This window comes from Rhinichthys klamathensis, unplaced genomic scaffold, assembly GCF_029890125.1.
Source record: "Rhinichthys klamathensis goyatoka isolate OS25496 unplaced genomic scaffold, OSU_Roscu_1.1 h1tg000515l_1, whole genome shotgun sequence".
In the NCBI taxonomy this organism is placed as follows: domain Eukaryota; kingdom Metazoa; phylum Chordata; class Actinopteri; order Cypriniformes; family Leuciscidae; genus Rhinichthys; species Rhinichthys klamathensis.
Genome location: NW_026606995.1, coordinates 602,501 through 619,166, shown reverse-complemented (window position 1 = coordinate 619,166; position 16,666 = coordinate 602,501). Strand labels below are relative to the sequence as shown.

General features: G+C 45.8%; 2 protein-coding genes across 2 annotated transcripts in view; both read right to left on the bottom strand.

Moving 5' to 3' along the window:
• Positions 1-1,942: 1,942 nt before the first annotated feature.
• Positions 1,943-10,337, bottom strand: LOC130072962 (protein fem-1 homolog C). The gene is made up of 4 exons (XM_056238310.1): positions 9,951-10,337; positions 6,985-7,549; positions 3,442-4,415; positions 1,943-2,354 (listed from the first exon to the last, which is right to left on the bottom strand). The coding sequence occupies exons 2-4, from the start codon at positions 7,526-7,528 to the stop codon at positions 2,028-2,030; spliced, it is 1,845 nt and encodes a 614-aa protein (XP_056094285.1). The 5' UTR covers positions 7,529-7,549; positions 9,951-10,337; the 3' UTR covers positions 1,943-2,027.
• A 1,106-nt stretch (positions 10,338-11,443) lies between these two features.
• The window catches only part of tmed7 (transmembrane p24 trafficking protein 7), a 16,133-nt gene continuing 10,910 nt past the window's right edge, over positions 11,444-16,666 (bottom strand). Inside the window, exon 4 of the mRNA XM_056238312.1 lies at positions 11,444-12,064. Coding sequence (XP_056094287.1) covers positions 11,828-12,064 — 237 coding nt within the window. The 3' untranslated portion in view covers positions 11,444-11,827. The remainder of the gene's footprint in view (positions 12,065-16,666) is intronic.

The window sequence follows — 16,666 nt, the reverse complement described above, 5'->3', positions numbered from 1 at the left end:
GACTATACATGCACAGACGAACCATGTACAACAAGACCAAAAACTAAGAAAATAGTTTCATTCTAACTAAGGATATTTCAATCGAGAAAGAGTGCGGACGGTCCGGAATGAAACGCGGATCACACGGAGTCAAAACACTGAGCTCCGGCCAATCATTCTTCAGAGATAACAAGGAAAACAAGCGCATATATATAAACCCGTCGCTCTATTTTCTAGACATATACACCCCGAAAGCATTCGCTCACACATTGGCAAGATATAAAAGCATTTAAATGAGTAAAGCACTAGTTTAGGTCATCAGCTGTGATGTCACGGTCCTTCAGCAGGTTTGTAGAAGAATGTAGAAGATTAAATCATCATCAAATGATTCGAGGTCATTGTAAAACGGCACTTATGAAGTGTTGAGGAAAGCACTGATGTTTGTCACACGAAGTCAGAGGGAAAACACGGACCGACACTCGAGTGCAACAGAGGTTTATTATCAATTATGCTCTAAGGACATCAACAAGCTTTATGCTATTGTAATATGAATATCAAATTTCACTGCAATAAAGTGCAAGTCCTTTTGACTGTACATTTGTTTCATTTACTAGTGTATTGTGCCTGTAAAAGAATCAGAAGCCCTTGAGTTCAAACTGCACAAATGTGAAGTTGAACTTAAACTACACAGAGCTGAAGATTCATCATCATCATCATCATCATCATCATCACCACCACAAAATAAACTCGACTTCAAGCTAACGTCGGTATAATATTTCTGTCTGATCGGCTCAGACGGGTAAACCGTTAAACTTCAGCTCATGCGGTGCAATAACTATAGGGCCAATGGTTTGGTTTTTACAGCTCGTCCGGGTTCAAAGATCAAAGATTCAAAAGAGACACACTTCCACGGTCCTGACGGCTAAACAGGCGATTTAACCAGTTCATGATCGAGATTAGGAGACGGTGAAGAAATAGATGAATGTATAGTAACAAAAAACAGGCATTGACATGAACACGTGGCACGATCCAGTTACACAGAACAGTCCCGATATACAGCCTGTGCATAGGAAGAATAAAAGCACTTATGGTATCTGCAAACATTAAGCACACATCATCATTGTAATGCTCGTTTATGCTGGAGGGGAGCGATGACAGCATTCCAGTCCACTGGAGAAACGGAACCAGCGCAGGGAACCGGCGGGTCGAGGACGGGTCTGGCGGGTCCTACCGTCTTTGCATAGAGATAGAAAGAGAAAGCAAACCTGTCGACAAGCGGCAAGAAACACAGAACAAATTCAACAGGAATCCGAGCAAAGATGGTAGGACTCTGTTGGAAGCGTTGCATGCCAATCAGCAGAGCAGGAGCCCAGCCAGAGCCCAGCCGAAGCCCAGCCGAAACCCAGCCAGAGCTGAGCCGAAACCCAGCTGAAGCCCAGCCAGAGCCGAGCCGAAGCCCAGCCAAAGCCCAGCCAGAGCCCAGCCGAAACCCAGCCAGAGCCGAGCCGAAACCCAGCTGAAGCCCAGCCAGAGCCGAGCCGAAGCCCAGCCAAAGCCCAGCCAGAGCCCAGCCGAAACCCAGCCAGAGCCGAGCCGAAGCCCAGCTGAAACCCAGCCAGAGCCCAGCCAGAGCCCAGCCGAAACCCAGCCGGAGCCCAGCCGAAGCCCAGCCGAAGCCCAGCCAGAGCCCAGCCGAAACCCAGCCAGAGCCGAGCCGAAAGCCCAGCTGAAACCCAGCCAGAGCCCAGCCAGAGCCCAGCCGAAACCCAGCCGAAGCCCAGCCGGAGCCCAGCCGGAGCCCAGCCAGAGCCCAGCCAGAGCCCAGCCGAAGCCCAGCCGAAGCCCAGCCAGAGCCCAGCCGAAACCCAGCCGAAGCCCAGCCGGAGCCCAGCCAGAGCCCAGCCGAAGCCCAGCCGAAGCCCAGCCGGAGCCCAGCCGAAGCCCAGCCGAAGCCCAGCCAGAGCCCAGCCAGAGCCCAGCCAGAGCCCAGCCAGAGCCCAGCCGAAGCCCAGCCGAAGCCCAGCCGAAGCCCAGCCGGAGCACAGTCACTATCTGTGCAGCAGCACGAAGGCCTCGAGCCGCTCGGGGATGTTTCCGCGGTACGCCAGGCCGTGTTTGACGATGGCGCGCGCGGCCAGACACTGCAGGGTGGTGTGGTTGATGGGCTGGATCAGGTTCTTGGCCATCTCCTTCTCGTCCAGCAGATCGCAGGCCGTCTGCTTGAAGGAGTTGGTGCTGTCGAAGTGCGTGCCGCAGGAGATCAGCAGGTTCATGATGTCGGGGTGGTTGTTGGACGCCGCCACGTGGAGCGGGCTGTTGTCGTCCTGATCCCGAGAGTTCACGTCCGCGCCGCACTCCAGCAGGATCGACGTCACCTGGGGGGAGGGGGCACTTTCAGAAACACTGTATTCGAATATATGAGCTCATAAAAATAGAATATTCAAATATTCGTTTATTTATATATCAACTTTACGATTAGGCAATTTACAAAACAAGCTTATATTTTATATCTTAAGTTTTTTTTAAATTTAAGACATTAAATAATATGTGTAAACAAAAAATATAAAGAACAAAAGCATTTAAGCTCAAGCAGCGCTAACGGAGTAAAGCGCTAATAAAGCAGACTGTGCAGTTATCGTACAGAACGTGCATATACACTCGAGTCCGCATATGGTTATTGAGTTTATATTTATTTATTGTTGGCATTATCGTGTTGATATGGTTTCACGTGTTGATGTGGAGCAGTAATATGGCGCAGTGGATAAGACACATGCCTTTGATGTGAGAGACCCGGGTTCGAATCCACTGTGAGACACCAATGTGTCCCTGAGCAAGACACTTAACCCCTAGTTGCTCCAGAGGTGTGCGACCTCTGACATATATGGCAATTGTAAGTCGCTTTGGATAAAAAGCGTCAGCTAAATGAATAAATGTAAATGTAAAATGTAAATGTAATATCCAGGAGCTCGAGTGAGAACGCGCGGACCGGCGTTCAGAGACACAGATAACAGTGTGTGGAGTTTCTAACAGCTCTGTGTGTTTCTGTTCTTAAACCGTCTCACTCGACGGAACTTGAAGATAGCGTATCACACGTGTCGAGATCATTTAGCTGTCAGTGGAGATCCTCTCGGCTCTCGGTGATCGGCTGAGTTTGCCTGCCGTCGGGATATGGACTGTCCTCAGTGCACTGCTGTCTGCGCTTCATGTGATCAAAAGTGATTAAATTTCGTAAGATAATTTTCATCTAAGTAATTCAAACTTCGCGAGGCAGGCGACGACTGCATTATGAGATCTAATACAATCAACGAGCACCACAGTGCATTTAATCATAGGTTTCAGCGCCTGGGATTCATCAGGGATTCGCTGCATTTACGGCCACAAAGCAACACTGTAAAATTCAAACAGTATTTTTATTTTCCTAATAATAATAATTGCAGGTCGATTATGCATGCACAGCCCTACCTGGAAGGAGGGGAACTTGCAGACGGGGTATCGGCCCACACAGGTGGTGTTGCGGTCCACGGCCAGGTGAAGCGGGCTGAACCCGTTCTTCCCACACGCCTGCAGCTTCAGGAACTTGTAGATGGTCTCCTTCTTGAAGTGGTCCTGCTCCACGGCACACGGCACCTTCTCCAGCAGGCAGATGAGGTGCAGGATGATGGACAGAACCTTGCCGAGCTGGGCCGGGTCCGGGCCGGGCCTCTTCACGGCCCGCTCGATCTCCAGCACGCTCTTGCTGAGGATCTCCATGAGCTCGTCGAAGGACACGGAGGTTCCCAGCAGGCCCTTGGCCCGGTCCTGCAGCATGAAGGAGAAGAGTTCTGCGAAGGAGAGGAGGCTGCTGGCCGTCATCGGGCTCAGCGGGTCCAGGTTGTTCTGCTGCATGTCTAAGGCGTACTTCCACAGCTTGATGCATCTCTCGAAGTTCCCCGAGTCTGCGTACACGGCTCCCCGGTAGCGTATGTAGTAGGAGGTGTCGGGGTGCGCCGGGCCGAGGATGCGCTCGCGGATCAGCAGCGCCTGCATGCGCATGTCGTCCGGGTCCGCGATCAGCGCCTCCAGCTCCTCTAAACTGTTCACTTCTCTGGTGTGATCGTACGCCGGCACCGGCTTGGGCTTGTCCTTGGAGAGCACGTGGGTCGAGTCGCTGTGCCGCGAGTCCATGGCCCTCTTCCAGTACTTCAGCGCTCCCAGCAGATCCCGCTTCTTGTCCACGAAGGTGGCGCCCAGCAGCTCCAGGGCGTTGATGCGCTCGGCCCGGCCCGTGTGCGGGTGTGTGGTGAGGAAGTCCACGATGTTGGTGTGGCCCGTCACGCTGGCGGACAGCAGCGGAGTCATCCCGTACCCGTCCTTCTCCATGCTGGCGCCGTACTTCAGGAGCATCTTCATGATCTCCAGGCTCCCGGACTCGGCGCAGTCGTGCAGAGCCGTGTTCCCTGCGGGACAAACAGGCCGTCAAGGTTGGCGTTAAAAATAATGTTAATTCAGACAAAAACAGGATTATTTTTATGACCCCATTGGCAGATAATTTTGCTTTTTTTAAGCAAGAACTCTTAATTTTGATTTATTTCCCCCAGAAAACAAGACATCATAATATCTTATGGGATTTTACTCTTCTTGTAAATGCATCTTGATTTAAGATTTTTTTTTTGTATTTGGACTGGAAACAAGACAAAGTTAAATACTAAACACACACACACAGTGTAATCACCACGGGGAAATCTCAGAGTAAAACTGAAGAATATGATACACCGGTGTTTTGCCAGATGGGAAGTTTATACATGCATCATCTTTTACTCTTTAATTTATTTTATAACTGTTTTAATTTTCCTTGCTTTCATTTTGTGATTATTTTAATTCATTTCTGTGTAAAGCACTTTGAATTGCCATAGTGTATGAAATGTGCTATATAAATGAACTGGCCTAAGTTAAGAAAAGCAGTTTTGCAGTGTAGATTTAAATGTGCAGCACAATCAGAACCAAACGGACTCGCTTACAATCATTGGGATGAACTGATCATGAGTGCACAATGAGCGCAGGTCTTCAGGTCCTCGCACACGGAGTCCGAAATTCACGTCCGAAATTTTGGCACGTTAAAAAATAAATACGACCTCGGGTTATGTGAATCAGGCTTGCACACCGCCACTGAAACCTTCGTCCGTCATAAAAAAATCGTATTGGGTTTGATTTTCTGCGTTTTCGCATCCGTAGCTCGAGCTGTTTGAATGGCGTTTGGACGATTCAGAGCCACCGGATCACCAATACGAAAAAACCCATACAGAAATGTCGGACTCGGTGTGTGACGGCCTTTTAAGTAAATCTGGTGGTGCCAATTTTTTATCGTCATCATCATCATCATTATTACATACGATGCCAAGAAAACAAATACCGTATCATGCTGACATGAAGAAAACAGAATTAAATATTTAATCGCAGTCATTTGTATGACAATTAATCATCAGCACAAAGGGTTGCATAGTAGTCAATATATCTCAATTAAAAACTGCATCAATCGTGGATAGTGACGATATATCGTGTATATTCACCCAAAATGAAGATTACTGTGTGAGAAAAAAATCAAGTTTTTTTATTGTCAGGACTCACTACATTACACTACTATATATAATGTTGAATATAATGTATAATAATGTGATGGGGGAATATCTGTGGCTCCTGATACTGTAATGCCAGATGTCTGATGTTACCAGTGGAAAGTGGCCTACATTATTTTAAATATATCTAGTCAGAGATCAATCATATTCATCTAAAACAATTCTGTATTTTCAGCTTCAGAATCATGAATATTGTTATTCTGGTGTCCCAAGTCCAAGAATATTCATTTACACCCACAGTGTAATACCTAATTTAGCATTTTAATCAACTACATTTTTTGTAAACCCATTATCAGGCTCAGTTTACTGTGAAGCTCGAGGTCGGGCCAGATCTGTTCTGTGCGGACCGAGTCAGTCCTATATCTGGGAGGTGCGGATTGGCTCGAGTCCTCTCCTAGAGCTCCTGCGGGCGACTTCAGGGAGACTGAGATCTACAGGCGACGAGAGAACACCACAGACATCGACATGGGGAGCTCACGGTGAACAGCGGCTGAGGAGCGCCAGTGTTAGCCAGATGAGAAGGTCATCCATGCATCATCTTTTTACTCTTCATTCCTTTTGTAACCGTTTTAATTGTCCTTGGTTTTATTTTGTGATTATTTTAATTACTTCATGTGTAAAGCACTTTGAATTACCATAGAGTATGAAATGGAGTCTTGGAGTATCGTAATATCGCATCGTGAGTTCAGGACGGTGATGTGTAGTGAATCTAGGCATGTGACGGTGAGGATATTTTCCCACCGGTTAATCGACGTGACAACACCGGTAATACCTGGGGTTTTAAATCGCTAATTTAAAGGCAAAAGTAAAATGTTCGCGTCCACACGGGCATTCATAATGGTGCGGAGCAGCGCTGTTCTGTTGTTGTGTTTTTCATTAAGAATAATAGGCTAATGAACTCGCCATTCAAGCAATATAGTTAATCTATAGGAATGAACTGGAAACGCTGGCTCTATTCTGCTCGCTCCCGCAGCCGCGCGCGTTTTAGTTTCTCTTTCAAATTAGCGCCAATTCGGGCGCAGATTGCTTGAATGGTGAGTTCATTAGCCTATTATTCTTAATGAAAACCACAACAACAAAACAGTACAATGACTTTTATATTCCGCTTTTACACCACATATCCCGCCGTCATCTCGTCAGTCAGCTCCTCGCCCTCGAGATTAATGAGATCTGACACAGATAAAGATCTGTGCGGCGACTCGTGATTTATGAAGCGTTCAGGTTAATAGTGTCTGTTCTCCGAGTGAAGATCGCATCGCCGGTGCCGCGGTGGGCAAGTGATGCAACCGGTGCTGCTTCTGAACACCGTCAACACCGACTACCGTAGCAAGCTTAACTTAATCGTGACACGAGGGTATCGTTACAGAGATAGCGCAGAGCTAGCGCCTGGTACCTTTGACGCTCTTGCGGTTGACGTCGGCTCCTCTCTCCAGCAGGAACTGCGCGATCTCGCGATGGCCTTTATAGCAGGAGATCATCAGGCACGTGTGTCCGTGTCGGTTGGCCACCTCCAGGTCCGCCCTGTGCTCCACCAGGTAGCGCACGATGTCCAGGTGCCCGTCGAAGCAGGCGGCGCGCAGCGGGGTGGAGTTGGTGAGGGTGGTGTTGTTGACGGAGGCTCCGTGCCCCAGTAAAGACTGCACCACCTTCAGGTGTCCGGCGGCCGAGGCGGCCCACAGCGGCGGCGCGCCCTCGATGATCTCGCCGTCGAAGTTCACGGAGCCGCCGAGCTCCACCGGCGCGCAGCAGCGCTCCATCAGGAACTCCACCAGCTCCAGGTGCCCGTAGCGGCTCGCCATCAGCAGCGGCGTCGCTCCGCTCGTCTTCTCCGCCATGAGCGTCAGCACCTCGTGATCGCTCTTGTTCTCCAGGAGCTTCTGGAGGAGTCGCAGTTTGCCGTCTCGGGCTGCGTTGAAAACAGCCGTTTTTAGATCCATGGCATAGAGTTGCTCTCCGTCCTGCAGACAGAATCACACACACGTTAATAGCGCTGTCAAAAGTACCGACTTCGGTACACGATACGACATTATCACGATACTGACCTCACGACTTGATACATATCACAATACGATATTATCACGATACTGACCTCACGATACGATATTATCATGATCCTGACCTCACGATACTGACCTCACGATACATTTCACGATACTGACCTCACAATACGATACACATCACGATACTGACCTCACGATACTAACCTCACGATACGATACACATCACGATACTGACCTCACGATACATTTCACGATACTGACCTCACGATACGATACACATCACGATACTAACCTCACGATACGATACACATCACGATACTAACCTCACGATACGATACACATCACGATACGATACACATCACGATACTAACCTCACGATACATTTCACGATACTGACCTCACGATACGATACACATCACGATACTGACCTCACGATACATTTCACGATACTGACCTCACGATACGATACACATCACGATACTAACCTCACGATACGATACACATCACGATACGATACACATCACGATACTAACCTCACGATACGATACACATCACGATACTAACCTCACGATACATTTCACGATACTGACCTCACGATACGATACACATCACGATACTAACCTCACGATACGATATTATCACGATACTGACCTCACGATACGATATCACGATACTAACCTCACGATACGATACACATCACGATACTGACCTCACGATACGATATCACGATACTAACCTCACGATATGATACACATCACGATACTGACCTCACGATACATATCACGATACTGACCTTACGATACGATACACATCACGATACTGACCTCACGATACACATCACGATACTGACCTCACGATACGATATCACGATACTAACCTCACGATACGATACTAACCTCACGATACATTTCACGATACTAACCTCACGATACATTTCACGATACTGACCTCACGATGTGATATTATCACGATACTGACCTCACGATACATATCACGATACTGACCTCACGATGTGATATTATCACGATACTGACCTCACGATACGATATTATTGCGATACTGACCTCACGATGCGATACTCCAAGACTATGATAAAAAGTTAATAAAAAATGTATTTGATTAAAATGCTAAATTTGATATTACACTGTGTGTGTAAATGAATATTCTTGGACTTGGTGCTGGAAACCCAAAGCATGATTCTGAATCTGAATCTGAAAATTCAGAATTATTTTAGACGAATATGATTGATCTCTGACTAGATATATTTAAAATAATGTAGGCCACTTTTTACTGGTAACATCAGACATTACAGTATCAGGAGCCACAGATATTCCCCCATTACATTATTATACATTATATTCAACATTATATATAGTAGTTTAATGTAGTCCTGACACTAATACTCTGAAAACTTAGTAATTTTCATTTTGGGTGAACTATCCACGATACATATAGCATTTTTGTATTGCGATATATTGTGACGCCTCTAGTGTTTGGGAATATTCGGAGCGCTCGTGTTAAACTAAAGCAGACGCTATGGGATTCACGGAGCGAGTCTTCACTGTCGTACAGTAAATGATGACACAAGGGTTTGTGTATCAGGTGTAAATGTGCAATCAGAACCATGACGCTTCAGGACTGTAATATTAGAGTCTTTTCTATAATTATGTAATGTTATTTAAAAGACACTTGATTTTCAGTAATATGATTGATCTGACTGCAATGACACTATCAGATCTGATTAATGACTCTTGTTTTCTGTAGAACTGCTTTATAACAGAATCGAACTCATTTTATAATTGATAAACTACAGTTATTGATCTGAACTGAATCAACAAGTCAATCAAGTCAAGTCAGCTTTCAAATAGACAAATTCAGATCAAAAACAGTGTCAATGTTGCCAAATTCGTCAATTATGACAAATCTGATTCAGCTATAAAACTATAAACTGAGTTGAATGATGTCATGAATTAGTCTCATGTTTGATGAAGTTTGCATCATTGGTTCTGTTATTTCCTGTTTATTACTGAGAATTTGTACTGTTATAGAAATAAACTGACTTGACTAATACTTAGCCAATAAATCATATGAAATGTTTTTGTCACGTGACAATGACACATCTAGGTATATAATCACATACTATACAATGACGATCAATTATACAGTTTAGTGTCATTATACACCAATACCTGACCAACAGAGAGGGTCATTATTTTCATCAGTGTTTCTGTCATATTGCCTGTATGTCTGCCATCATCAGCAGTGTTTATCTGCTGTTTTAACCTCATTAAACCGTGTTTATCTCGGGTTTTCCCTCATTAAACCGTGTTTTCCGCGGTTCCGAGGCCGCAGCTCTTACCGCTCGGGCTGATCGATCGTGTCCGTTACCGGGCCGCTGGTTCGGGGTTTCACACACACAGACCCTCACGGTTCTTTAGCTCATGTCGAGTCCAAATAATACAAAAAGATAAAAATAGAGTCGCTGCGGCTCTTCCTCCCCCGCTTCCTGAAACATCGAGCGAGATCCTCCTCATCAAACACACGCGATGGTCACTGAGGCACAATCAGCTTCACCAAATAAACATAATTCTGGCTTTATGTCCATTTCTGCCTGTAATCTTAATTCTATGTTTCAGCCCGTCGAATCTGTTGCTCTACTGCTGGTTTCCCCCGTCGGTAACAGAAGGCCCCGCCCCCTGCGAGTGATTGACAGCCGGACGGTCCAATCACGCTCTCGTTCAAACCTTCTCCATTTAAAGGTAAACGACAACAGTCACGACGCGAGACCGAGCGCTTTTAATAACGCGCACGCGCACATCGCGTTTCTGATGGATTTATCAAACAGTGTTTTACTTTATTCATTTAATAATGAGCCTTGAGAGACTAAATCACAGAAATGAACGAGGGATTTGAAGTGTTCCTCTAGATGTGCCTGTTGCCGCAGTGAGTGAGCGTCTCCTCACAGCGCCCGCTAGAGGCCGCGCGAGGAACTGCAGCACTGAATGGCGAGCAGAGATTACTGTACATTTCCTTGTGTTGTGTATAATGTTTTGGCAATACTGTATGCAAACACAATAAAGCTCAGTAAATCCCTTTAAAATTGATGAGTTTGACTGATTCTTGCAAATGAACGGCCAAAACACATTAAAAGTTTTGTTTTCTGTTAGAGCGGTGTCGTGTTAGCGGTCCAAGTTAACAACTAATGATCTTTACAACGGAAGTGAATCAATCAAAACTAACTTTATCTGGACAATAACTTTATTCTAGATCTGCTGTAAAACCTAAACAATCTGTGTTACTGTGATCTCCTGTTATCACTGTAAAGCTGCTGTGAGGCGTGTGTGTTGTTAAAGCGCTGTATAGATGAAGCTGACTGGACTTGATACTGAATGTTTCTGTGCTATTTTGGAAACTGTTAAAGAAACTGTAGGAAGAAACCGTTGGCTTTCATGCCAGATTTAAAGAATATGGCGTTCAGAGCACAAGATGTGATTTAATTCTGAACAAGCATGTATAGAATCATAATAGACATTACACCAATAATAAACATTACACCAATGTCTTGAAAAGAAAACAACGACTAAGAAACATTAGCAAGGATGCCTGTTATATACGCTCTCTAATAATAGACGTCACGAGTGAGCATCAGAGATCTGCTGTACTGAGCCTCTGAAACAGTGCAGAACACACACACTCCTGGACCAGATCTGCTCTAGTTTACACACATCTGAGTGAGACACACACACACACACACACACACACTCCCCCTCAGCGGATGATGTGCAGCGAGTCCTGTAGTCCTGCATCAGTGTTAGCATGACAGGAGCGGCGGGTTCAGGAAGAGACGAGGCGTTCCTCCACACGTTTATTAGCCCATCCAAACAGAAATCATTACACCACTATTAAAAAAGAAACAGCTCACATAAAACACACAGATTACACCGATGTCCTGAAAAGAAAACAATGACTAAGAGACATTAGCAAGGATGCCTGTTTTACACAACATAAAGTAAATAAAGCTCTCTTGCATTCAATAGTGGCTGTTAGAAACTAACGCTTGAAGCCTCATATGATGATGATGGTGATGATGGTGATGGTGATGATGGTGATGGTGATGATGGTGATGGTGAGCAGCTCTACAGCGACTCACATCCGCTAACGCTCACACACACGTCACGTGTAAAGTCAACACAGAATAAATTAACGGCCGGCGGAGCTCCTGGAGGCGGGGTCGACCTACGACCCCAGGCGGGTGGTGGTGGTCTTGCGGTCCGAGAAGAAGCTCCGCAGCAGCAGCACCTGACTGATGCTCACCACCAGCAGGATGAAGGCCTCGCCCACGGACCAGAAGGCCACGCGGGTGTTGAGGTCCTCGGCCCGGCTGCGGCCCTGAGCCTCGCGCAGGCGGAAGTGCGTCTGGTAGTCGATCACAGACTTCAGGGCCTCGTGGATGGAGACGCAGGCCGACTCCATCTGAAACACAGCAGCAGTCACATGATCAGCTCGGGTCACGTGATCAGCAGCAGTCACGTGTTCAGCTCGGGTCACGTGATCAGCTCGGGTCACGTGATCAGCAGCGGTCATGTGATCAGCTCGGGTCACATGATCAGCAGCAGTCACGTGTTCAGCTTGGGTCACGTGATCAGCTCGGGTCACGTGATCAGCAGCAGTCACGTGATCAGCTTGGGTCACGTGATCAGCAGCGGTCATGTGATCAGCTCGGGTCACATGATCAGCAGCAGTCACGTGTTCAGCTTGGGTCACGTGATCAGCTCGGGTCACGTGATCAGCAGCAGTCACGTGATCAGCTCGGGTCACATGATCAGCAGCAGTCACGTGTTCAGCTTGGGTCACGTGATCAGCTCGGGTCACGTGATCAGCAGCAGTCACGTGATCAGCTCGGGTCACATGATCAGCAGCAGTCACGTGATCAGCTCGGGTCACGTGATCAGCAGCAGTCACGTGATCAGCTCGGGTCACGTGATCAGCAGCAGTCACGTGATCAGCTCGGGTCACGTGATCAGCTCGGGTCACGTGATCAGCAGCAGTCACATGATCAGCTCATGTCACGTGATCAGCTCGGGTCACATGATCAGCAGCAGTCACATGATCAGCTCGGGTCACGTGATCAGCAGCGGTCATGTGATCAGCTCGGGTCACGTGATCAGCAGCAGTCACATGATCAGCTCGGGTCACGTGATCAGCTCGGGTCACGTGATCAGCAGCAGTCACATGATCAGCTCGGGTCACGTGATCAGCTCGGGTCACGTGATCAGCAGCGGTCATGTGATCAGCTCGGGTCACGTGATCAGCTCGGGTTACGAATATAAAGATGTTTATATCAATGGGCGTCAGTTTGGTTTGAAAAGTGCTGGGTACTTTTGAAAGACGTGTCCTGTAGCTTAGGCCTACTGATGTAAATAAATAAAAATGTATACAAAGATGTGATGATGTCCGACCAAAAATGTGATGGGGTTAAATATTAGGCTACTTTGGGTTTAATTGGTCGTACAATGAGATCTGATATGTTGTTAGTGACATGAATTTTCACGTGAATAAACACATAGATCAGCCTAGTGTGCTGTAATGGTCCAGTGGAAGAATTTCTGCCAAGCGTGTCGGAGGTTCTGGGTTCTGATCCGCACTCGAGGGGAATTTTTCCCCTCATAAAAAACGATAATGTTTATCAGTGGTTGTATATCAAGCAGGGACGCGTTTGTTTGCATTTTGTTTTGCTATTTCACCGGAACGAATGGAGAATCTCCGCGGCGGACTGAAGCGCGCGTCCGAGGGAAGACACTGCGGCGCGGGCGCGAGCCACAACAGAACACTGGATCCGCGGCACTGACCGCAGAGGCAACGAGCACATGATCACTGGATTAAAAAAACAACACGTTAGCAGGGCCGGATTAACCATTAGGGCAACTGGTCACTTGCCCAGGGGCACATGACATCTAAGGGGCCTGCGCACCGTCAAATATTATGTTAGATCACGTTATAAACGCAGTCCTCACTTTCCTAATTATATGCATATTTTTGCAACCCATTCGATCAAAATATAATGTTAAATCGCGTCAAAAACAGCGTCTGTATTCCTGCGCAGTGAGCGAGAGCGAGCTATCATGTCGACTCGCGTCGCGTGACTTGACGCTCTGAAATGTGAAGTGATGGAGAAGCAGTTGCCTACGGTTGCCTAACATAAAGGTCTCGACTGTCTAGCGTTATATTTTGCCAACGAAGTCAAATTGAAACTGTGATATTGCTTCGTGCCGTTATAAAACAGCAAAAGACTTTAAGTAGCCTAGGCATTCTGTTTGTGCTGCGTGATTTAAATAGAAGTGCGCACTTTGCTCACGCGATCAGCATGGTGATCTGGTGTTTTCTCCAAAATGAAAGCTCAAGGGTTTATTTCTGGCAATTAAAGAAATTAGGAAAAAAGTATTGTACTTTTCCTATACTGTGTAATGTAATGCAATGCAAAATACTTTTAGGCTACATTTATAGGAGGTGTATGATTTTACGTCATAGGAATAATTATATAAATCATTATTATAATAATTGTTTGGCATCCTAAAACACCAGTGATAATGTAATGCAGACTGAGACTCTATATCATAACTAAAAAGATGTTTGAGCCCTCTTTAATGTCCAGGTACAAGTCAATGCTTTTTCTTTGTTCAATGTGCACAGGGGCGGCAGTGGCTCAGTGGTTCATGTGGGTTGTCTACAAACCGGAAGGTTGGTGGTTCAATCCTCGGTTCCACCTGACCAAGTGTCGAGAACGTGTCCATGAGCAAGACACCTAACCCCAGCTGCTCCCGACGAGCTGGATGGCGCCTTGCATGGCTGCCGTTGCCCGTCGGTGTATGAATGAGTGAGTGAATGGGTGAATGTGAGGCAAAATGTAAAGCGCTTTGGTGGCCATTGGGTCTGTGAAAGCGCTATATAAATGCAGTCCATTTACCATTCATGGGTTAAAGCCGGTTGAAGCTCTTAATTGTGAGCTCTCAAAGTGCACCAGATTGATGCATTTAACCTTAAAATGTACAAAATTTTCTTGCGGGGGAGCATGCCCCCGAACCCCCCTAGAGGGATAGAGTTCCACCCAACATAGTTTTATAAAATCCTATGGGAAACACAGATCATTTATGAAGTAATATGTACAACAAAGTTCCTTTTAAGTCAGTAATACAGTTAATGCCAAATTAAAATGTCCTTGGACAAACTACATTTGGCCTGCCTAAGGGGGGGGGGGGGGGGTCCTACAAGACATTGTGCCCAGGGCCCTCTGAATTCTTAATCCGGCCCTGCACGTTAGCGCTAGATCGCCTCTTATTTAACAAACGAACGAAACGAATGCTCTGCTAGTGAACTGGAGATGTTTTACTTGTATAAGTGGTGGGGACGTGTCCCCCCCGTCCATGACGCCGGTGCTGGTGTTTCGCGTGCGTTCGGCCAATCAGAGAACACTGCCGTCACTTTAGTTCCTATAGCGCTGGGTTAGACCGACTCTGAAGGAGTAAATTAGTTCCGGAAACTTCCACCGATAGCTCCAGGAATATGGAAATGTCCCTCCGGTGCGAAAGCCCCTTCACCCAGCGCTACAGGAACTACAGTGACGGCAGTGTAAATGACGCCTATGTTTATATCACTCATAACTTCTGGAGAAAATAGTGCAGAAAGTGAACAAACGTCAAACGCTGTAGAGCACGCGTGTGTGTCGGCCCTTTCACACTCACTATCACAGGGAAAAGAGTTCGGAATAATTAAAATGTTTTAATGTGTCTGAAAGAGTCTCTTCCGCTCACCAAAGCTGAGTTCCAGCATCATTACTCCAGTCTTCAGTCACATGACCCTTCAGAAATCACTCTAATATGAGGATCTGATGCTCAAGACACAGTTATGATTATTAGCAGTGTTGAACACAGTTTTTCAGGATTCTTTGTTGAATAGAAAGTTCAATAGAACAGCATTTATCTGAAATAGAATCTTTTGTAACATTATAAATGTCTTTACTGTCACTTTTGATCAATTTAATGTGTCTTTGTTGAATAAAAGAATTGACTTTTAAAAAATCATACTCACCCCAAACTGTTGAATGTTAATGTATGACGGTTTCTACAGAAATATGAGCTGTGTTCAACACTGATAATAATCATAACTGTTTCTTGAGCATCAGATCCTCATATTAGAGTGATTTCTGAAGGATCATGTGACACTGAAGACTGGAGTAATGATGCTGAAAATCACAGGAATAAATTACACTTTACTGTATATTCACATATAATATTAATAATATTTCACTGTTTTTACTGTATTCTTTTTTTTTAATCACATAAACGCAGCCTTGGTGAGCAGAGGAGACTCTTTTAAAAACATTAGAAAATCTCCCCGATCCAAAATCATAATTATTTAGAACTTTAACCGTCTCTGTAACCCGTCCCATCCTGAATAAACCCGTCCATGCTCCAGTCCCAGTGAGTTCTGCTGGTCCATGACATCAGTCGAGGCGGCACAGTATAGCGCAATACTGCATCAGTGATGATATATCCTGTATATTCTCCCAAAATGAAGATTACTGTGTGTTTTCAGAGTATTAGTGTCAGGACTGCATTACACTACTATATATAATGTTGAATATAATGTATAATAATGTAATGGGGGAATATCTGTGGCTCCTGATACTGTAATGCCAGATGTCTGATGTTACCAGTGGAAAGTGGCCTACATTATTTTAAATATATCTAGTCAGAGATCAATCATATTCGTCTAAAATAATTCTGTATTTTCAGCTTCAGATTCATGAATATTGTTATTCTGGTGTCTCTGTTGGGTTTCCAGCTCCAAGTCCAAGAATATTCATTTACACCCACAGTGTAATACCAAATTTAGCATTTTAATCAACAGTACATTTTTGTTAGCCTTATATCATATGTTACGGATCGTTACACCCCTAATTATCAGCGTCACACGGACACTAGATGCCTGTTGCCTTTGGCTTGCTCAGTCGGGGATATTCAAATTAAATGACCCATCAGACCACTGATCAGCTCTACCAAACGTGGATGTCTTTTT